The sequence below is a fragment of the Macaca thibetana genome, chromosome 8 (assembly GCF_024542745.1).
Source record: "Macaca thibetana thibetana isolate TM-01 chromosome 8, ASM2454274v1, whole genome shotgun sequence".
Lineage (NCBI taxonomy): Eukaryota > Metazoa > Chordata > Mammalia > Primates > Cercopithecidae > Macaca > Macaca thibetana.
Window position 1 is genome coordinate 6,061,245 of NC_065585.1, and position 23,496 is coordinate 6,084,740.

Here is a 23,496-nt window from a genome sequence, read left to right on the forward strand (position 1 = left end):
AACTTTCCCACAACCTCATGTCTTCTGAGCCCTCTAAATCTCTAGGAAGTTCCAAACTTTGCCACATTTTCCTGCCTTCTTCTGCACCCTCCAGACTGTTCCAACCTCTTCCTGTTACCCAGTTCCAAAGTCACTTCTACATTTTCAGGTATCTTTACGGCAGCACTCCCCACCCGGCCCTACTCCTAGTACCAATTTACTATATTAATCTGTTCTCATCCTGCTAATAAAGACACACTCAAGACTGGGTAATTTATAAAGGAAAAGGTTTAATTTACTCACAGTTCCACATTGCTGGGGAAGCCTCACTGAGGAAAGAAAAAGACCCTCTCACATTGTTTTATGCTCAGTACCTGCTTTAAGAAAAAAACAAGGAAGTAAAATCAAAGACAGGCAGCCCAGCGCCAGGCCCGAAAGCAGGCCTGGCCTAAACCCAGTAATTAAAAATCAACTCATAACTTAGAAACTGATGTTATTCATAGACTCCAGACACTGTATGGAGAACATTGTGAAACTCCCTGCCCTGTTCTGTTTCTCTCTGACTACCAGTGCATGAAACCCCGTCACGTATCCCCTAGATTGCTCAATCAATCACGACCCTTTCATATGAAATCTTTAGGGTTGTGAGCCCTTAAAAGGGACAGAAATTGTGCACTTGGGGAGCTCGGATTTTAAGGCAGTAGCTTGCTTCTGCTCCCAGCTGAATAAAGCCCTTCCTTCTACAACTCCGTGTCTGAGGTTTTCTCTGCAGTTCGTCCTGCTACATCACAATCATGGAAGAAGGCGAATGAGCAGCAAAGTCATGTCTTACATAGCGGCAGGTAAGAGGAACTGCCCTTTATAAGACCATCAGATCTCATGAGAATATTCACTCTCATGAGAACAGCGTGGGAAAAACACACACCCATGATTCAATTACCTCCTACAACATACAGAGATTATGGGAGCTACAATTCAAAATGAGATTTGGGTGGGGACACAAACCAGATTATTCAGTAATGTGTTGTTTCTCCCTTCGTTATTTTTGCCCAGCTTGCTTTGGCTATCTGGATCTTGTTGTTCCATGTAAATTTTAGAATTTTTGTATTTCTGTGAAAACTTCTGCACAAAGATTACAATAGAGTGAAGAGACAACCTATAGAACATGTTCAGACTAATCAACTCAACAGATTAACCACCAGGATGTATTAGGAACTAAAGCAAAAGATCTGAAGACATTTCTCAAGAAACATACAAATGACCCAAAGGAATATCAAGAATACTTGACAACACTAGTCAGAAATGCAAATCAAAACTGTAGCATATCTCACTGTAGTTTAAAACGTCTTATTAAAAAAAGAGGTGCTGGTAAGAATGTGGAAAAAGGGAGAATACTTGTATACTGTTAGTGGGAATATAAATTGGTAGAGCCACTATAGAAACAAGATGCAGGTTCTTTCAAAAGCTACAAGTAGCACTACCAAATGCTTCAGCAATCCCATTGCTGGGTATATATTCAAAAGAAAGGAAATCTGTATTGTGAAGAGATAGCTGCCCTCTTACGTTTATTGCAGCACTATTCACAATAGCCAACATATAGGATCAACCTAAGTATCCAACAGTGGATGAATAAGTATGGGATATATACACAGTGGAATACTACACAGCCATTAAATACTTAAATCCTGTAATTCAAGGCAACATGGATGGAACTGGATATTTTGTTAAAGTGAAATAAGCCAGGCAGGACTTGAAATCTCCCCAGAATAGAAAATACATGAGGTGATGAATACCCTAAATGTTCTGACTTGATTACAGCCTATGCATGTAATACAATTTCACATGTACTCCACAAGTATATATAAACACAAGGTATCCAGAATTTTTAAAGACAAATAGTTTATGTCATCACTTATGTTAGAACTAAAAAAAGTTGGTCTTATGGAGATAGAGAGTAAAATGAAAGCGACTAGGGATTGGAAGGAGTAGTGGGGAGGTGGGCCTGAAGACGGCCTGATTAAATGGGTACAAAATGCAATTCAAATAGGATCTTGAGAGGAGAAAGGAATAAATCAGTTAGGCAGGCAGTTAATGTGGGTGCTTGGTTGAATTCTTCCAAACAAAAGAACAGCCTGCAGGCAGAGACAAGGGAATTTGCACAGGCGTGCTTGCCTGAGACATGCCCACAGCCACACGGATAAGAAAGGCTATACAGGTGACTTGTACAGACATGTCCACAACGGAAAATTCCATCCCCTGACACATGCTCAGTAAGGGGAACAAAGCAGAGTAACTCAAGCAAAGGGCCTGCATGCACATTAGGAGGATGGGGTGAAGCTACCAGAAATTCATGCCTCATGCAGATAAGATGTGCAGCCCTTATTGTTTTTTCATAAAAGCCTTTGCATTCAACTGTAAAACAGCGATGCTCTTCCGTGTCCCATCTCTGCAGCAGAGAGCTTTCTTCTTTTGCTTATTAAAACGTTCACTCCAACTTCACCCTTGGTGTCCACGTTCCTTAACTTTCTTGGACCTGAGTCAAAGAACTTCAGGTGATACCTGGGGGTTACAAAAGACTGCTACATTGTAGTACATTGGTGAGGTTAACCATCTAGCAGCACAATAGGGCAGCTATAGTCAGTTTATTCTATTTTTAAAAATGGAATAGTGGAATTGGAATGTTTCTAACACAAAGAAATATTTGAGGTGATGCCTTATTTGATCACTATTCATTGTATGTTGTATCAAAATCACATGTACCTTATTAACATATACAACTATTGCATATACACACGAATTAAAAATTAAGTTTCTAGTTTGGGAGGCTGAAAATATTAAGGATATGTCATCCTGTGGCAAAAGTCAGAAGGGTGACAACATGAGAATAAGACTAAACTCATTTTCATAACAAACTTACTCTCAGTGACAAACCTACTCCCACAATTATGACATTCATTCATTCATGAGGGCAGAGCCCTCATAAACTAATATCCTCTTAAAGGTCCTACCTCTCACACTGAAGTTTGTTTCCAACCCATGAATCTTGGGAAACACATTCAAACTGTTACTGGAAGGCTGTGAGTATGAGTTGTCCAGGTCCCTTGGTATTTTGAACAAAGAATTGGACAAAACGCACAAAATAACAAAGGAGTGAGACACAGGAACAAAGTAGGAATTTATTAAAGGGAGAAAGCACTCCACAGGGTGGGAGAGGGCCTGAGGAAATGGCTCAAGGGCCTGGTTACAAAGTTTTCTGGGTTTTAAGTATTCTTTTTGAGATTCCTATCAATTACCCCCTTTTATGAAGGACTTGGTCTGTGGCTGAAGGCTAAGGTGAATTTAATTCAAGGCTGAGGTGAATTGGCACTCTATGCAGAGGAAGGGCTGGTCCCTGCTTGGCCCAAGGCCACTCCAAGGCACTCTCCCTTTCCACCTGAGACATGGTGGAAGCGAGAAGGCTACAGAGAGAGACTACCCTTTGATCCCTTGTTCCTCCGCCCTGGGGAGATGGGGTTTCTCCTTTTGGGGTTTGACTTTAGGAAGTTTGGGTTAATTGGCCTGAGGTTCCCTGCTTCCAGATCCAGGTGCCCTGGAACAGACTAGCTTGTTTGCTTGTATATTATTGCTTTGCTTGAGTTTGTAGATTAAAAAGCAGCCTCAGGAAAATAGGACCTTCAGAGATAAAAGAATACACTGACCAAGAACTTGGGGAATGGGCTGATCAGCCTGAAAACAGCCGCCTGATGGCACCTGCAGAAGGCCACAAGACACTGACCAAGAAAGCAATGATTAACTGAAATCATTTCTCAGAAATGCTTTGTTCATTGTTTGTCCTCCCTTAAGAACCCCAGATCCAGATTTTACAGCTTGGAGAGGTAGTCTTCAAACACAAGTTCACTGCCTCCTCTGGCTGGCTGGCATCTTGAATACAGCTAACTTTCCTTTTCAAAAGCTTGTCTCCTCAATTTTGGCTTTCAAGAGATGTATGGCCTGTACCTTAGTTATACTTTCATGTTTTCAAGTATTTGTTAAAGCAACAAGCCCCACTCCTTGGTACTTGTCTTGTGTTTGTCTGTTTTGCGTTTCTGTAACAAAATACTACAGACTGGGTAGTTTAGAAAGAAAAATGTCAGTTTTGGAGACTGGAAAATTCAATATCAACATGCCACCACCTGGTAAAGAGCCTTGTTGCATCAACTTAAGGCAAAAGGGCAAGAGACTGCAAGACAGAGCAAGAGAGGGACAAACTCACTCTTGCAATAACTAACCCATTCTCAAGATAATGACATTAATCCATTCACGATGGCAGAGCCATCCTAGCACCCTATTGTGATCCTATCATCTCTTGAAGATCCTACCTCTCAACACTGCTACATTAGGGATTAACAGGTGAACTTTGAGGGATGAAAACCATAGCAACATTGTTGATTTTATGGCTTCTCATGAGAACTGTTGTTTCTCTAAGTCATTCTTCCCAGTTTTTGTTTCAGTATCATTAGGTTATCCTAACCTGCTCTCCTCTGGTCCCTTCCACCCTGGCTTCTGTCAATTTTTTTTCTATGTCGCTAGTTTCTTGCAGTTGTAACATGATATGCCTATATGTAGCTTTTAGGTGTGTATTTATTACATTTGGTGTTGAGCTTTCTGGTTTTGGTATTTTTTTGGAACTCTTTAAGCCATTTAAGTATTCCTTCTGTTCTAAATATTCTAGTTACACACACACACACACACACACACACACACACACACATATCTTATGGAAGTTGTCCTACTGCTCTTGGATATAAATGTTCTATTTTTTCTCTTTGCATTTTAGTTTGTGAAGTTTCTAATGACCTATATTCAAGCTTATTGATTTTCCTGGCTGCATCAAGTCAACTGATGAGCGCAAAGGCATTCTCCGTTTGTTATTTTGATTTTGAACATTTCCTTCTGCTTCTTAGAATTTCCATTTCTCTGCTTACATTACCCATCTGTTCTTACATTTGTCTTTTTATTAGAGCCCATGTTAGTCCCTATTAGGCTGCTTGAGCTTCCAGAACAAAATTCCGTAGATAGGATGGCTTGAACAATAGAAATTTACTCTCTCAGTTCTAGAGGCTGGAAAGTCCAAGACAGAAGTTCCAGACAACTTCTGGTGGAGGCTCTTCTTCCTAGCTTGTAGAGAGCTGCTTTGTCCTCATATGGCCTTTCTTCTGAGCCTTCTTGGGGAGAAACGGAAAATGTAAACTCTTTAGTGTCTTTTCTCATGAGACACTAATCCCATTGACTCAGGGTGCACCCTCATGACCGCATTTCACCATAAGTCTAGACCCTATCTCCACAGGTAGCCAATCTGAGGGTTATTCTACCTTCAATATGTGACTTTCAAGGAAATAAACTTTCAATTAGTAAAGCTCTTGACATATTCAGCTATTTTAAGATTTCTTTGATAATTCTAACATTTGTGTCATAGGATTCGAATCTGGATCTGATGCTTGTTTTTTCTTTTCAGACTTGACCATTGGGCCTGCCTTGTGTCTTTGTTATTGTTTAAAGCTATGGTATTTCAGGTCATAAGAACTAAGGTACATGGATCTCTAGTATGAGGACTTATGTTAATCTGGCTAGCATTTGACCTTTAGTATTTCATGTTGCTACAGGTGCCAGAGGCTTCAAATTCCCCTAATGTCCTTGTTTTTGTTCCTTGACTTTGGGTTTTCTTACTTATTCTTGCTCATGACAGCCTGTCTTGAAGCTCTTTCAGCTCTAATCCATTGTTACTTTACTGGGGCTCTGTTGATGTGGGGCTAAGGAAGAGGGAGACTTCTGTACCATCTTCCAATTAAATTTCAAGTTGTTTGGTGGGTTTCTTTAGCCTGTGACCTCCACAAGTTATTCTTCTTGTATAACCCTCAAACCTTGGGTGAGACAGGACAGATGGAGGGGCCTGGAGGAGAGGCATATCCTTCCTCAAGGCTCTGAAGACCTTTGTTATGGGGAAGGCTCTGGATTTATTTCACATGGATTACTCTTCCACCCCATTGCCAGAGCCAAGGAGGGAATCTTTCTTGGATCCTGAGAACCTGGTGGAGTTCCTGGAGGTGAAGCCCCCCAAAGTAAGGGGGCCCCTTAAAACTGTAGCCCCCCAGGAGTTTGTCCATTATGCTAGTCCATACTCAGTTCCCAGCAGTTTATTAAAATTACCACTTAAGAACTCCTACCAGTTTTTGGCTCTAGCAGCTTCTACTTCAAGTAGAAAGGCTGTAGCTGAGACTCTGGATTTGTCTGTCTCTTCAGATTTCAGGGTGGCAGTTGCACTGCAAGCGTAGCTCTTAAAAAGGTATCAAAACACTTTCATTGGTTTTTAGCTTTTTCTCATAAAGATAAAAGCATGAAATTCAAGATCTTTACATTTTGGAGCTGAAAGCAGAAATCACAGATGTCCTTTGTAATTCAGATCCCCATGAAATCAGAGCCAAGGACAAGTCTTCTAGTACACATGGCTGATGTGGAAGATGATCTCAGGGAGCAGGGATAGTGAGTGAGACAGCAGAGACACTGCAAGTTTACAGCATCGATGCCACTGCCATAGGCAATAGGTGCTGGATACATCTACTGTGATAAACAATGCTGGAAAAGAAAAAATCTCTATACATAGTTTTTCACATCCAGAGATTAATTGATCTAGTCATCCTTCCATAAGCATAAATATGTTTCTATTTCTATATTTGTCTTGGGTCTGAAAATGACAACTATTGATACTTGCTCTGTTGTAAGCATCTATCACATATGCTCTCTCATACTATTGAGTATGCAAGAGAATGTGTTATCTACCTCCAACGAATGAGGCTATGATTTCAGAGCAGCTGAGTGACTTGCTCAAAGCAACACAAGCAGTAAGAGAACAAAGCCAGGGTTTAGGCCTGTGCCATTCTCGCCATAGACTCCATAGGCTAAAGCAATGCTTCTCAGAGCTGTGTAAAATATTCTCTCCTGGTAGTCCCCAAAGCCAAGCTGTGGCATATGTTTGTTTAATCTGGTCACATATATCTCAGAAAATCCTAACTAGAATTGAGCTTCCCTGATTCCTCCTTTCCCCAAGACAGAAATTTTCCTAATTCATCCACATAGTCATTTAAATACCCATCCATAGGGGAGATATCTTTAATTCTCACAAAGATACATCATGGTCTCATTAAGTAGGGTTCCAAAAATTCTACCCTCTAAAGCCAGAATCTGGCTTTCAGACATGGGTTTGAGTCATTCCAACACGAAATATGAACTATGATTATGTTGCTTAGAACTTGCTTTTGGAATGCGACATTGGTCTTGTTCTCTGAAATCCACTCAGTCATTAATAGATCAAACACTAGTTAGAAATGTCAGGCATGTTAAAGGGGCTGAGACAGAGCGATTAGTATGTGTGTGACTGAGTACAATATGCTCAATTGGGGAGTTTGTGCAATAAAACGAAAATGCCCATAATATCAATAAACTGATGGGAATTGAGACATACCTTTTAATGTCATTGGTACAGCCCATTGTGTAAGTTATGAGGAGGGGTCCTGAACCCACAAGGACATCTGGATCTGGCTTTTCATGAGAACTGTCTGTTGTTCTGAAGGGGGCCTATAGGCTAGAACTTCACTGCAGAATAAAATCTAGGATATGAATACATTTTATATATGGATATTTGAAGGAATTTTGTTTTCTAATGGGAATCCATTTTCAAACATCACCAAACTATCCATGAAATCTTGATATAAATGTGGACCATCTATCAGAAGGCACAGAACTAATGTTCTTTAGGACAGGAGCAATGTGTGTTTATCTTCAAACCCTTGGTACCTCACACATGCTGGAAATTCAGCACAGGCTTATGGGTTCATGGCTCCATTATGTGAAAAAGTCCCAGAAATCATTACAGTGAGACATAACTGTAGTGTTGAGCTCTTAAGAAGCATGAATGATGGAATGTACTTAAGGTTGAGAACTAGAGGTTCTGTGTTCGAGATCCAGTCACACCCACCAGAAAATGTCTTTGAACACAATACAGTTGACCCTTTTTGAACTATGCTGGTCTTGATTATATGCAGGTTACCATCAATCAAATATGAATTGGAAAGATATTAGGAGCTAGGCACAGTGGCTCATGCCTATAACCCCAGTGACTTGGGAAGCTGTTGCTTGAGGCCAGGAGTTTTAGAACAGCCTGGTCAAAATGGTGAGACCATATCCAGAAATAAAAATAAATAGCCAGATATGGTAGTACATGCCTGTAGTCCTAGCTACTCAGGAGGCTGAGGCAGGAGGATTGCTGGAGCCCACAAGTCCAAGGCTGCAGTGAGCCATGGTTACACCACTGCACTCCAGCCTGGGTGACAGAGGAGGCCCTGTCTCTTAAAAACACAAGACAGTATTTGCAGGATGCCAAGTCCATATATTCAGAGGGCTGGCTTTTATACATACGTGGGTTCTACAGGGTTACTTCCACACTTGAGCATATAAAGACTGAGATACCCAGATGTCCTGGAACCAATCTGCCACATATACTGAAGGACAACTGTATTTTGTTACCCTCATTTTTAACTTCAACACTGCAACCATTACTAATTACTACCCATTCAACTATTACTAATTACTACTCAGCATCGTGACAATTGAATAATTACAATTATACAGCCACATATTATCTACTTTTGAGTGCCCTGCAATACCTAGTTCAGGTTCTTTCACAAAGTAGGAGCTCCCCAAGTATCTATTGGTTTGAATTGTCAAGTGCTGGTATCAGTTACCTCCGAGAATGAAACATTCTGATCTTGTATTTGGCAAACCCAGGAAGAAAAATTCAAACCATCCTCTTAATGGAAGCTTTGTGCAGCAGTCTGCATTAAGATTCTGGAGGAGAAGAGGAAGCCTGTATCTTTCATTCTGTACCCAGATTGAAACACTCCATTATAGGCAAGGGAGCCGCGGTGGTTTCATCAGCTGGAACATAATAAAGGAGGGCCAGCTGTGTGATCCAGCGTGAGGTGTCTCCTGATGCTCAAAAGGAAGCTTGCTCATGCAAACTCTTCCCACATTGTGTCTTGAGCTCAACAGAACTCATTTCATGGGGAGGAGGAAACTAAGCTTCATTCATGACTGTATAACATTTATTCAGTTGTTCTTGATGTTATGGAGAAAAAGTCCCATCCGATTTTAATTTCAATTCTGCCACTTTCTAGCTATGTGAACTTTGGAAGCGTATTTTACTTGTAAAGGCCTACTTGTCTATTCATGTTTACCGGAAGCATTAGAGGTATTGTGTGAGCAGCACTTTGTACAATGGTTGTCACATAGTAAGAAGTCAAACCGGCGCCAAAACTTGAATTTCTTTATCTGTAATATAACCATTAAAATCTTTCAAAAACTTAAGGATAAAGTCCATAGTTAGAGCTGTGGATTTTGTTAATCTACTTACGTTCTCATGTGTTCAAGTGATTATAATTTGGAATATTAGATCAGGCTGCTGTAAGTAGGTTCAGGCTGTATTTCAAGGATTTTTTATACTATCCTTAAAACCATTAGAAGTATGTTATCCCCCTCCCCCTTTACAGATTAGAGAGCTGAGGCTTAAGAGATAAGGCAAATTGCACAAATTTGCATAGCTCTTACATGGCCAGAGTAATTTTAATTAGGTCTGATGCTCAGTCCATACACCTGCAACTGCACTTGTTTTCCTCTTGGGGCGAAGATTGCTTTAGCTGAAATTGATCTTCAATTTATTGCATTTGAACAAACCATCAGACATGTAAATTTAAGCCATTTCTCAGCCAGTAAGCTATAGAGAAAGGGCATCAGGCTGAGAGTTAGAGACATCCAAAAATCAAGCTGATATTTATGTAAGCTTTATGCGAGATATGTGTGTAAGCAGCCTACTTCTCAATGACCCTATGTGTAAAATGAGAACAATATCCATCTTGGATTTGAAAGGATCTAATTAGATCTAGCAGATGTGTTTTAACATAAGTGTTTCAAAGATGAAAAGAAAGGAGATGCTCTTCCTTTCCTTCCCCTCCCCTCCTTTTATGGATTCATTGTTAGTATATTGACTTGTTAGATTAAGGGTAAAATACATGGTTGATAACTGAAATCCTTTTTACCTTTCTCACCTTCCCAGTGTCTGCGGGAGCCAGAAGGCAGGCATAGACCTCCTGGTTTGGAGAGTGTAGCTCTCTAAGTGTGTGTACTGTCTTTCCTTCCTGATGCTCCAACCAGCCCTAACTAGGCCCCATTTCAGAAGCTCATAGGAGATGGTTGTAGCCTCATGAGTCTGAAAGGAATGTTGGAAGCAGGAAGCAGGAAGAGGGTTTAAGTTCAGCAGACATGTATTAAGGACCCTACTATTCTCATAAGAAAACCAGTTTAGCCTAGCTGACAGGCATGTAGGTAACTGTGGCAACTCAATGCCAAGAGATGTAGAATTCCTTAGAAGTGTTACTGTGGGCTTATGTAAACCAAAAAGGTTAGGACAGACATTTGATCATGGCTCAGATACTCAGATACTCAAGATAAACTGGAACAACTGGTCTCCTACCTATTCGTAACTTCCGGTGAGCTTTATTCTTTAGTTCTCAGGATCTATTCTACCTCCTAAGGCCATCTTAAAGTTAAGAACAGATATGGAAGTCTGTTCTTTTGCCAGAATTCCATTTAGTATCCTGCTGAGGCATTGAACTAGTGGCCATTAGGTTCAAGATAATGTTTAATGGACACCCTTGTTAACTATGCAGAATATAGCTCCAAAACAATTGTTGATTCACAGTTACTCTTGGGTACCAGTTTAAGCTTGCTGACTCCAGCAAAAATGGTTTTATAACAGTCTTAGGATGAGTCCACAGGCCCAGCAACTCTCCAGTCAGATGCCTTGTTCTTCTAGTCCTCTGAATATCTGCACATGTTTTGGCTTTGTACAAATCCTTTACCCACAGTGTCCAATTAAGCGGCCCCTTAACTTTCAGGTTTCAACTGAAGAATCACCTTCCCTGATAAACCTTCCCTATGCCCCAATGCACCTTGCAGGTGGGTGGGTATTTGAAGGATTTCAGACTATACTGTGACTGTTCAGTTACTTGTGTGTCTGCTCCTCTTGTATAGACTGAACACCTTAAAGGAAGGTCATATTCATGTCCTCAGTCCTTATTCACAGCAGGGGCTCAATTGCTGCTTAATGAAAGATGAATGATCCTGAGAAACTGGTTTGAAGCGCTTTGATCTAGAGTCAAACTTATCCCAGCCTACTTCCCCAAAGGTTTGCAGCCTGAGTCACTCAATCCTGAGGCGTCACCAGCATCATTTTTATGCCTAGTGTGGGAGAGTGGAAAAAAACGTCAAGGTGTCGGAAGACTTTGGTTCGGCTTGTGATTCACCAACAGACTACTAAGAGCCATGGTTTTATCATTCCTGAATTTCATCCTCATCTGAGGAACATGCTACTGTGCATTGGAAAAACTGATGTGAGTGTCAGAGTTGAGTATGAAGAATATTTAGGGTGGCTGGCACATAGCCTGTGACATAGAAGGCACTGCATAAACAGCTCAAATTTGAATTCAAAGACAGGCTAGGATCCCATTAGTAATGTTATAAGCTTTTTATATAGACATGAGGGTGTGTTTCTATTTTATTGTGAAAGGAATTAATTTTCATAATTAAGACATCTTTGGCAAAAATTTAATGGCATGATGTGTGCAGTGCTAAGAACTTACTAGATTGCAAAATAGCTTCTGTTAGATGCTTATGTTGGGGATTAACCCAAATATGCCACATGAATAATCTCTAAATTGTCACAGTATCATAAAGCAATTAGCCCATTTTTACAGGTCAGGTGTCAGATTCAGAAAGATTAAGGGTTTTGTTCCAGGCAATACAGCCAGTACATGAGAGGTGAGGCTGATGCTAATCATGTTTTTCCCAGAGCACTTTTTCTCCTCATCGATTCAGCACAAGTCCGTGGGTCACAAGAGCTTTGAAAGATACCTTTTATCTTAACTCTGTAGCTTGAAAAAGAACTACAGAAGCTATGAGTAAACAGCCCAAATTATTTTCCTAGGCAGGACAGGATCATCCTAGACCTTAGGATCTTAGGTAAGTCTTATACTGAGAAAACTAAGGATAAAGGCTCACATCCACACTGACCACTGACCTGTTCTAGGCAATGGGATGTCACTCTTCTTATGTCCTCTCAAAGTTTTGTTGGCCTATCATATGCCATTTCAGCAAAGGAAGTGCCAAGTGCTGTCCCTCCCAACCCAAGCCTAATGTCAGAGCAATTGGTGCATGTTTCACTTCAGGCAGATGTGACCCCATCTGTCCCACTCCTTTCTAAACATTCCTTTTCTTCAAGTTGTCTGCAGTTCCCTCATCCTGGTCCCTATGTAGTCACGAAAGAGGCTCTATATTCATTTTTCCCATCACAAAGAAGTACATCCAGTTGACTTTAAAGCTGGCCCCAAGGATCCCTGAGCCTAAAGACCTGACCATGTCGACCTGGGTGATTCCAAGAAGGGAAGTGTAAGATTCAACCCTCCACTGCTAATTTTGCCACAGGAAACCAATATATCCAATTTGTCTGGATAAAGGATACTTTGGAAAATTTACATCAAAACAAAATTTTCAAAATCCACTGGATGTCAGCATTTTTACAAGCACTTTGTGTAAACATAGTTAGGAAATAGCTGTGCAAATCCTTCCTCTGCAACCAGTTTGTCTATGATGCAGTCAGTACAGAAAGAAGATCCATGTTCATATCATGGAGTACACCTGCTTCTTTCTCCCGAGTCTCAATTTTGGAAATAAACCAGGTTCTACCAACCTGTGCTGGTAATATATAAGAACCTTGACATAAAACTGAAAGCATTTTTCCTCACATCTCTAAACATTTCCCCTTGGACACAAAACTGTGGCTCAGAAGGAGCAGGGTGGTTTATGCCTGTTTCATCCCTAATCTTTCACTTTAACACTGAGATATCAGGAAGCAAACATGAAGCAACATGGAGGACAGCCCTGGGTGCCATCTCTGGGCCACTTGTGGGGCTAGAAACAGCCATGGTGAGTATCCAGAGGGATGAATGCGTGCTGCCTGTCAAGATTTTTTTTTTTTTTGAAAGAGTTGACAATTTTATTTTCACATTTCCCAATATAAATGAAAACTGCATCTTTTTTGTCCCACTTCTCCCCTCCAAAACTATTCTCTCTTTGATAGGACAGGGGAGCAAGTCTTCCCTATGCTGTTTAGAAAACTCAGTATCACAGCAGCATGATCTCCTGGTGAAGCAGAACAGGTAATATAAAACTGATACAATGAAGCCTCCCCTCTATCCTTATCTGTCTGGTCGAGTCATTCCGGGCCCAGTGGGCACCATCATGGGACGGGCAGGAGGTCTCATTATTGGGGGCCCAGGCATCATTGGCATGTGGCCTCCCATGGGCGGCCTCATTCCAGGAGCAGGTCCCACTGGCATCATCCCAGGAGGAGGAGGAGGGCCCATCATTGGCATCATGGGAGGGCCCCCCATATGGGGTGCTGGCATCATACCAGGGCGAGGAGGACCCGGAAGGCTGGGGGGAGGTGGTATCATCGCCCCTGCAGGAGGAGGAGCAGAGAATGGAGTAGGAGGTATCTTTCCTTGTTGAAATGCAGCCGTTGTTTTGTCAATCAGGCTCTGAGCCTGCTCTTCCATCCATTTCTGATAATAGTCTTTCACATTCTCTTTGTGTTTCCTTCCACTGCAGTGTGTCTTTCTCACAGATGGAGAGTCATGGGTGAGGTATGTATCGCAGTAGTCACAATAAAACTTGGGCATGTTGCTCTGCAGGCCGTTGGCCACTCCGTTACCTCCTGTCAAGATTTTAACATTCATAATGGGTACTTGAGCTAGATCCACAGCCATCTTGATTGTCCCAGACTTGATCTCCACGAGAACATTCAACGGGTGACTACCCAAATCCTTTCACGTCGGGAAAGATCATTTTTCATCCTGTCACATCACTTATTTGGCTTGATAGAACTTAGGTGAGAACAAACCAATTCTTCAATTGGGTCAAAAAAATCCAAGCTTGTTAGATAGTCCTTGAATCCTGTCCTCTTTTCCCATCACCTTTATTACTTGGCTAAATAGGTCCTAGGTTAGAACAAACCATTTCTTCATAGGAGCTCTGGTTTTGTTGTAGGATTGAAGGAGACATTTTTAGTGTGTGTAACAGCTTTGAGAGTGAAACCTGTAGCAAATCTCATGGGCTTCTCCACAGGGCACATTCTAGAGCTCAGAAGTATAAAGAGAATTCCTTAAGATACTACTTAATACCAGTTACACCTGTGCTTGGAGTGCCTGCTGCACCGACTATAAATAAAAAGAAGCACATAGGAGTGTAAAGACTAGGCAACATGCGACATGCCTTGTGCACACTGCTTTGTGGCTATTAAGCCTTTAGAGAAACTATGGAATTTTTCTAGATACGGTATCTACACATACCAGTTGAAAGTCAGAAAATCCTTAGTGGTATCTCAGTTGATTCATCTTCCCATTGGTCTCATGGGATACACAAGGCCTCTCTCTCTAACATCCCCTTTCCTAACAGTTCTGTTTAAGTTTCAGAAAATAGACCCAAGATGAGGAAAATTCTTACTTTCCCACCTCAAGCCCTGGAATACTCTTCCTATCCAAGGCTCACTCTTGTTAATCCAGTTCAACTTATTTTTACAGTACTCCCTAAACACCTGTTTTCCATGACTCAAAGGCTTAATGTTCTAAATGTTAATGGGGGAGGGAATTCTGGACCACCTCTATAAACAAAGTCATTTCTGTACTTCTAGTTTTTAAAGAAACTGGTTTGATCAAAGCACCCTGAGAACATTAGTGCCAACATTCAGATTCTAACAGAAGACTTCATTCATTCTGGGCATGCATTTTACCTGCCATGCACCTGAGCTCCTGCGTCTTTGAATTCAGAATGACTAGAATGTGTGAATATATACACACAGGCATTCCTGTAACTCTTCTACTCCCCTTGTTATTAGCTCATACTTAGAAATCCCTCGATATATGATGTTCAGAGTCAAGGATACCCATTCCAGGGAATAGAAGGCCACACTAGAGGAAGCAGATGATATTGTCTAAAGTTCATGAAGGTTATAGATTTATACATTAAAGAGAAATGGGAACTTCACAGTTTATCTAAGATGAATGTACCATCTGCTACTTCTAGAATGATGAAGGATTTCACAGAAAAAATGTTTCTGGGAATCAGTAATTTTTTTTTTCTAGGCCAGAGACTACTCATTCCTGTATTTCTACTTTTTGCCTTCAGGTCAACCTACCTGCATGTTAGTGTGCACAAAACCTCAATTATGTAGTGATTTCATACAGCCAATGGAACTTTCCTTGTTGTCTTGAAAGTAGTGGGATTTTTCAACAGGTCACCCCATATACAACCTCTAACTAGAACTAGAAAAGGTGGTATCAGCTCAAGCTGGCTCTTGGCTTCACTTTATTTTAACCAAGAGGTTGCCATCAGGTCTCTGTAGGAATCATCCCATATTTATGTCTTAGTTCATTTAATGTTGCTATAAAGGACTACCTGAGGCCAGGTAATGTAGGAAGGAAAATAGATATGAAAAGAACAGAAATTGATTGCTGGCAAGATGGCCAAATAGGAAGGAATAGCTTGTCTATAGCTCCCAGCGAGACTGATTCAGAAAGCAGGTGATTTCTACATTTCCAACTGAGGTACCTGGTTCATCTCACTGGGACTGATTGGACAGTGGGTGCAGCTCATGGAGGGTGAGCCTAAGCAGGGTGGGGCGTCATCTTACCCGGGAAGTGCAAGGGGTTGGGGAATTCCCTGCCCTAGCCAAGGGAAGTCAGGAGGGACCGTGAATGGTACACTCCAGCCCAGATACTGTGCTTTCCCCATGGTCTTCACAACCCGCACACCAGGAGATTCCCTCCAGTGCCTATACCACCAGGGTCCTGGGGTTTCAAGCACAAAACTGGGCAGCCATTTGGGCAGACACCGAGCTAGCTGCAGGAGTTTTTTTGTTCCCCACCCCCTCGCCCACCCCATACCCCAGTGGTACCTGCAACACCAGTGAGACAGAATCGTTTACTCCCCTGGAAAGGGGGCTGAAGCCAGGGGGCCAAGTGGTCCTGCTCAGTGGGTCCCACCCTCACGGAGCCCAGCAAGTTAAGATCCACTGGCTTGAAATTCTCTCTGCCAGCACAGCAGTCTGAGGTCAACCTGGGATGCTCGAGCTTGGTGGAGGGAGGGGCATCCACCATTGCTGAGGCTTGAGTATGTGGTTTCACCCTCAGTGTAAACAAAGTCACCAGGAAGTTCGAACTGGGTGGAGCTCACCACAGCTCAGCAAGGCCGCCATGGCCAGACTGCCTCTCTAGATTCCTCCTCTCTGGGCTGGGCATCTCTGAAACACAAGGCAGCAGCCCCAGTCAGGGGCTTATAGATAAAACCCCCCATATCTCCCTGGGACAGAGCACCTGGGTGAAGGGACGGCTGTGGGTGCAGCTTCAGCAGACTTCAACATCCCTGTCTGATGGCTCTGAAGAGAGAAGCAGATCTCCCAGCACAGCATTCAGCTCTGCTAAGGGTCATACTGTCTCTTCAAGTGGGTCCCTGACACCCATGTCTCCTGACTGGGAGATACCTCCCAGTAGGGGCTGACAGACACCTCATACAGGAGAGCTCTGGCTGGCATCTAGTGGGTGCCACTCTGGGATGAAGCTCCCAGAGGAAGGAACAGGCAGCAATCTTTGCTGTTCTGCAGCCTCTGCTGGTCATACCTAGGCAAACAGGGTCTGGTGTGAACCTCCAGCAAACTCCAGCAGACCTGCAGCAGAGGGTCCTGACTGTTAGAAGGAAAACTAAAAGAGAAAGGAATAGTATCAACATCAATAAAAAGGATGTCCACTCAGAGGCCCCATCAGAACATCACCAACATCAAACACCAAAGGTAGATAAATCCACGAAGATGGGGAGAAACCAGGGCAAAAAGTCTGAAAATTCCAAAAACCAGAATGCCACTTCTCCTCCAAAGGATCACAACTGCTTGCTAGCAAGGGAACAAAACTGGATGGAGAATGAATTTGATGAAATGACAGAAGTAGGCTTCAGAAAGTGGGTAATAACAAACTACTGAGCTAAAGGAACATGTCCTAACCTAATGCAAGGAAGCTAAGAACCTTGAAAAAAGGTTAGATGAATTGCTAACTAGAATAACCAGTTTGGAAAAGAACATAACCTGATGGAGCTGAAAAACACAGCATGAGAACTTGTGAAGCATACACAAGTATCAACAGCCAAATCGATCAAGCAGAAGAAAGGATATCAGGACTGAAAATCAACTTAATGAAATAAAGCATGAAGACAAGATTAGAGAAAAAAGAATGAAAAGGAACAAAAAGTCCAAGAAATATGGGACTATATGAAAAGACCAAACCTACATTTGATTGGTGTACCTGAAAGTGACAGGGAGAATGGAACCAAGTTGGAAAACACTCTTCAGGATACTATCCAGGAGAACTTCCCCAACCTAGCAAGACAGGCCAACATTCAAATTCAGGAAATACAGAGAACACCACAAAGATACTCCTTGAGAAGAGCAACCCCAAGACACATAATCATCAGATTCACCAAGGCTGATATGAAGAAAAAAATGTTAAGGGCAGCCAGAGAGAAAGTCTGGTTACCCACAAAGGGAAGCCCATCAGAATAACAGTGGATCTCTGCAGAAACCCTACAAGCTGGAAGAGAGTGGGGGCCAATATTCAACATTCTTAAAGAATTTCAACCCAGAATTTCATATCCAACCAAACTAAGCTTCATAAGTGAAGGAGAAATAAAATCCTTTAGACAAACAAATGCTGAGAGATTTTGTCACTACCAGGCCTGCCTTGCAAGAGCTCCTAAAGGAAGCACTAAACATGGAAAGGAACAAGTGGTACCAGCCACTGCAAAAACATACCAAATTGTAAAGGCCATTGACATTATGAAGGTTAAACTGCATCGACTAACAGGCAAAAAAGCCAGCTAACATCATAATGACAGGATCAAATTCACACATAACAATATTAACCTTAAATGTAAACTGGCTAAATGCCCCAATTAAAACACACAGACTGGCAAATTGGATGGAGTCAAGACCCATCAGTGTGCTGTGTTGAGGAGACTCACCTCATGTGCAAAGACACACATAGGCTCAAAATAAAGGGATGGAGGAATATTTACCAAGTAAATGGAAAAAAAAAAGCAGGGGTTGCAATCCTAGTCTCTGATAAAACAGACTTGAAACCAACAAAAATCAAGAGACAAAGGCATTACATAATGGTATAGGGATCAATGCAACAAGAACAACTCACTTTGGGAGGCCAAGGCAGGGGGATCACGAGGCCAGGAGATAGATACCATCCTGGCTAACACGGTGAAACCCAATCTCTACTAAAAATACCATGCTGGGCATGGCGGCAGGTGCCTGTAGTCCCAGTTACTTGGGAGGCTTAGGCAGGAGAATGGCGTGAAGCCGGGAGGCAGAGCTTGAAGTGAGCTGAGATCTCACCATTGCACTCCAGCCTGAGTAACAGAACAAGACTCCATCTCAAAAAAAATAAAATTTAAAAAATATATACACACAAACAAGAGCTAACTATCCTAAATATATATGCATCTAACACAGGAGCACCCAGATTCATAAAGCAAGTTCTTAAACACCTACAAAGATACTTAGACTCCCATACAATAATAGTGTGAGACTTTAATAGCCCACTGTCAATATTAGATCAATGGAGACAGAAAATTAACAAACCTACTCAGGACTTGAACTCAGCTCTGGACCAAGCAGACCTAATAGACATCTACAGAACTCTCCACCCCAAATCAACAGAATATACATTCTTCTCACAGCACCACATCGCACTTATTCTAAAATTGACCACATAATTGGAAGTAAGACACTTCAGCAAATGCAAAAGAACACAAATCATGACAAACCACAGTGCAATCAAATTAGAACTCAGGATTAAGAAATTCACTCAAAACGGCACAACTGCATGGAAACTGAACAACCTGTTCCTGAATGACTACTGGGTACATAACAAAATTTAGGCAGAAATAAATAAGTTCTTTGAAACCGATAAGAACAAAGACACAACATACCAGAATCTCTGGGACACATTTAAAGCAGTGAATAGAGGGAAATTTATAGCACTAAATGCCCACAAGAGAAAGCAGGAAAGATCTAAAATTGACACTAACATCAAAATTGAAAGAGCTAAAGAAGCAAGAGCAAACACATTCAAAAGCCAGCAGAAGACAAGAAATAAACAAGATCAGAGAAGAACTGAAGGAGATAGAGACACGAAAATCCCTTTTAAAAAAAATAAATCCAGGAGCGAGTTTTTTGAAAAGATCAACAAAATAGACTGCTAGCCAGACTAATAAAAAAAGAAGAATCAAATAGATGCAATAAAAAATGATAAAGGAGATATCACCACTGATCCCATAGACATACAAGTTATCATCAGAAAATACTATAAACACCTCTATGCAAATAAACTAGAAAATCTAGAAGAAATGGATAAATTCCTGGACACATACACCCTCCCAATTCTAAACCAGGAAGAAGTCGAATCCCTGAATAGATCAATAACAAGCTCCGAAACTGAGGCAATAATAGCCTGCCAACCAGAAAAAGTCCAGGACCAAACAGATTCACAGCCGAATTCTAGCAGAGGTTCAAGGAGGAGCTGGTACCATTCCTTCTGAAACTATTCCAATCGATAGAAAAAGAGGGAATCCTCCCTAACTCATTTTATGAGGCCAGCATCATCCTGATACCAAAACCTGGCAGAGGCACAACAAAAAAAGAAAATTTCAGGCTAATATCCCTGATAAACATCGATGCAAAAATCCTCAATAAAATACTGGCAAACCAAATCCAGCAGCACATCAAAAAGCTAATCTACCACGATCAAGTCGGCTTTGTCCCTGGGATGCAAGGCTGTTTCTACATACACAAATCAATAGACATAATCTATCACATAAAAAGAACCAATGACAAAAACCGCATGATTAGCTCAATAGATGCAGAAAAGGCCTTTGACAAAATTCAACAGCCCTGCATGCTAAAAACTCTCAAACTAGGTATTGATGGAATGTATCTCAAAATAAGAACTATTTATGATAAACCCACAGCCAGTATCATACTGAATGGGCAAAAACTGGAAGCATTCCCTTTGAAAACCAGCACTAGACAAGGATGCCCTCTCTCACCACTCCTATTCAACATAGTACTGGAAGTTCTGGCCAGGGCAATCAGGCAGAAGAAAGAAAGAAAGGGTATTAAAATAGGAAAAGAGGAAGTCAAATTGTCTGTCTGTAGATGACATGATTGTATCTTTAGAAAACCCCATCATCTTGGCCCAAAATCTCCTTAAGCTGATAAGCAACTTCAACAAAGTCTCAGGATACAAAATCAATGTATAAAAATCACAAACATTCCTATACACCATTAACAGACAAATAGAGCCAAATCATGAGTGAATTCCCATTCACAAGTGCTACAAAGAGAATAAAATACCTACGAATACAACTTACAAGGTATGTGAAGGACCTCTTCAAGGAGAGCAACAAACCACTTCTCAAGGAAATAAGAACACAAATGGAAGAACTTTCCATGCTCATGGATAGGAAGAATCAGTATCATGAAAATGGCCATACTGCCCAAAGTAATTTATAGATTCAATGCTATCCCCATCAAGCTACCATTGACTTTCTTCACAGAATTAGAAAAAAACTACTTTAAATTTCATATGGAACCAAAAAGAGCCCGCATAGCCAAGACAATCCTAAGTTAAGAGAACAAAGCTGGAGGTATCACCCTACCTGACTTCAAACTATACCACAAGGCTACAGTAACCAAAACAGCATGGTACTAGTACCAAAACAGATATAGACCAATGGAACAGAACAGAGGCCTTGGAAATACCACATATCTACAACCATCTGATCTTTGACAAACCTGAAAAAAACAAGCAATGGGAAAAGGATTCCCTATTTAATAAATGGTGTTGGGAAAAGTGGCTGGCCATATGCACAAAACAAACTGTACCCCTTCCTCATACCTTATACAAAAATTAACTCAAGATGGATTAAAGGCTTAAACATAAGACCTAAAACCTAAAAATCCTACAAGAAAACCTAGGCAATACCATTCAGGATATAGGCATGGGCAAAGATTTCATGACTAACACACCAAAAGCAATGGCAACAAAAGCCAAAATTGACAAATGGGATCTAATTAAACTAAAGAGTTTCTGCACAGCAAAAGAAACTATCATCAGAGTGAACAGGCAACCTACAGAGTGGGAGCAATCTATCCATTTGACAAAGGGCTAATATCCAGAATCTACAAAGAACTTAAATTTACAGGAAAAAAGCAAACAACCCCATCAAAAACTGGGTGAAGGATATAAACAGACACTTCTCAAAAGATGACATTTGTGCAGCCAACAAACATGAAAAAAAGATCATCACTGGTCATCAGAGAAATGCAAATCAAAACCACAATGAGATATCATCTCACACCAGTTAGAATGGTGATCATTAGAAAGTCAGGAAACAACAGATGCTGGAAAGGATGTGGAGAAATAGGAATGATTTTAACACTGTTGGTGGAAGTGTAAATTAATTCAGTCATTGTGAACCAGTGTGGCAATTCCTCAAGGATCTAGAATTAGAAATGCCATTTGACCCAGCAATCCCATTACTGGGTATATACCCAAAGGATTATAAATCATTCTACTATAAAGACACATGCACATGTATGTTTATTGTGGCACTATTCACAATAGCAGACTTGCAACCAACCCAAATGCCTATCAATGATATATTGGATAAAGAAAATGTGGCACATATATACCACAGAATACTATGCAGCCATAAAAAAGGATGCATTCATGTCCTTTTCAGGGACATGGATGAAGCTGAAAACCATCATTCTCAGCAAACCAACACAAAAACAGAAAAGGAAACACTGCATGTTCTCACTCATAAGTGGGAATTGAACAATGCGAACACATGGAAACAGGGAGGGGAACATCACACACTGGGGCCTGTCAGGGGGGCAGGGGATTAGAGAAGGGATAGCATTAGAAGAAATACCTAATGTAGATGACGGGTTGATGGGTACAGCAAACCACCATGGCATGTGTATACCTATGTAACAAATCTGTACAGTCTACACCTGTACCACAGAACTTTCTCTATATATATCTGTATATCTATATATAGATATAGATAGAGAGCATGCTTTTTCTTTCTCCCTTTATCCATAAGTAAATATGCACACATATGTAAAAGCATAAAGATATTTTTGAAAATGTAAAAAAAATTGTGGGCATACTCTAGCCTAAAAGATGCACTGTTGGAGTATCTGAAGAGAGAAGAGGCAGGAAACACTGAAATATTGGCCAGTTTTTCCATATTTGAAGATAACTGAAAGTCAACATACAAAGAATTAACCTCAGAAGCACCAAATATGCATCTTAAGCACACAGGAATAAGTTAACTGAATCAATAAAATGAATCGTATTTAGAGACAAAGTCCTTCTTACACAATAGTCAAATAACTAGTTTAGTGTATCAATTGAACATCCCATGGCAGATGATATTTTGGTTCTATTAACCAACAAGACCAAGCAGACAATCCTGCTATTTCCCTGGCAAGTAGCAAAGATAAACCCACCACTTATGAGCAACACAGGTTTATAAGCTTTCTGTGGAAGGTAAGTTGTCTTTCCAGGGACTAAGAGCATATGTCTTCCTTCAACCTTTAACATCACTCCACAGCCTTCAGTTTTATAAATCCCTTCCTTTAACGGAATCTGTAGGTTGCAGAACTATCTTATTAACCCTTTGGTTGAAGTGAGTCACAATATGGGGTTTTAAACTGCTTGTTGTCTGGCTAGAAGTCTTAGACCACTGTCCACACAGCTACCCTTCTCTGCCTCAAATCTCTGCCTTTAGCTGAGAACAGGGCTTATCAGCATAAAGCAACTTTCACGCTTCCCAGGCTGACCCAAGGACACTTACCACACAGCCTGCCATTAAGCTATAAAACAACCTTCTTGGCAACATCAGATGACACAGATCCCTACATTTTTTTTTTTAAGGATAATTATGCCCTGCCTGGAAACTGTTGAACACGCAGTTTAACAGTTGGGTAAATATTCTGTCAGGTAAATATTCTTTCCAGTATGGCAAGAAGTCTTTTCTCAGAGGAATCTCAAGCCTGGGGGTCCATTTTTTCCCCAGATGAACTCCAGCCTAACACTTCCTTAATCTCTGCTGGTTCCTCTAACTGCTGTGTCTTGTCTTTTCCATTCATCATCCAGGTACTTGTTAAGTGCTGAGTAAGCTTCAGACAAACTAACTTCAGAATAACTGGTTGTCAAGCACAAGGAAAAAGGGGACCAAGTGAAATAT

At 41.1% G+C, this 23,496-nt stretch overlaps 1 protein-coding gene across 1 annotated transcript; it reads right to left on the bottom strand.

Annotated features, from left to right (window-relative positions):
• Positions 1-13,100: 13,100 nt before the first annotated feature.
• On the bottom strand, positions 13,101-13,907 carry LOC126960801 (U1 small nuclear ribonucleoprotein C-like). The gene has a single exon (XM_050800463.1). It carries the CDS (start codon positions 13,890-13,892, stop codon positions 13,323-13,325), a length of 570 nt encoding a protein of 189 aa, XP_050656420.1. The 5' UTR covers positions 13,893-13,907; the 3' UTR covers positions 13,101-13,322.
• Positions 13,908-23,496: the final 9,589 nt, after the last annotated feature.

Coding starts and splice junctions, on each gene's coding strand:
- LOC126960801 (XM_050800463.1), bottom strand. CDS start 13,892: ATGGCTGTGGATCTAGCTCAAGTACCCATTATGAATGTTAAAATCTTG.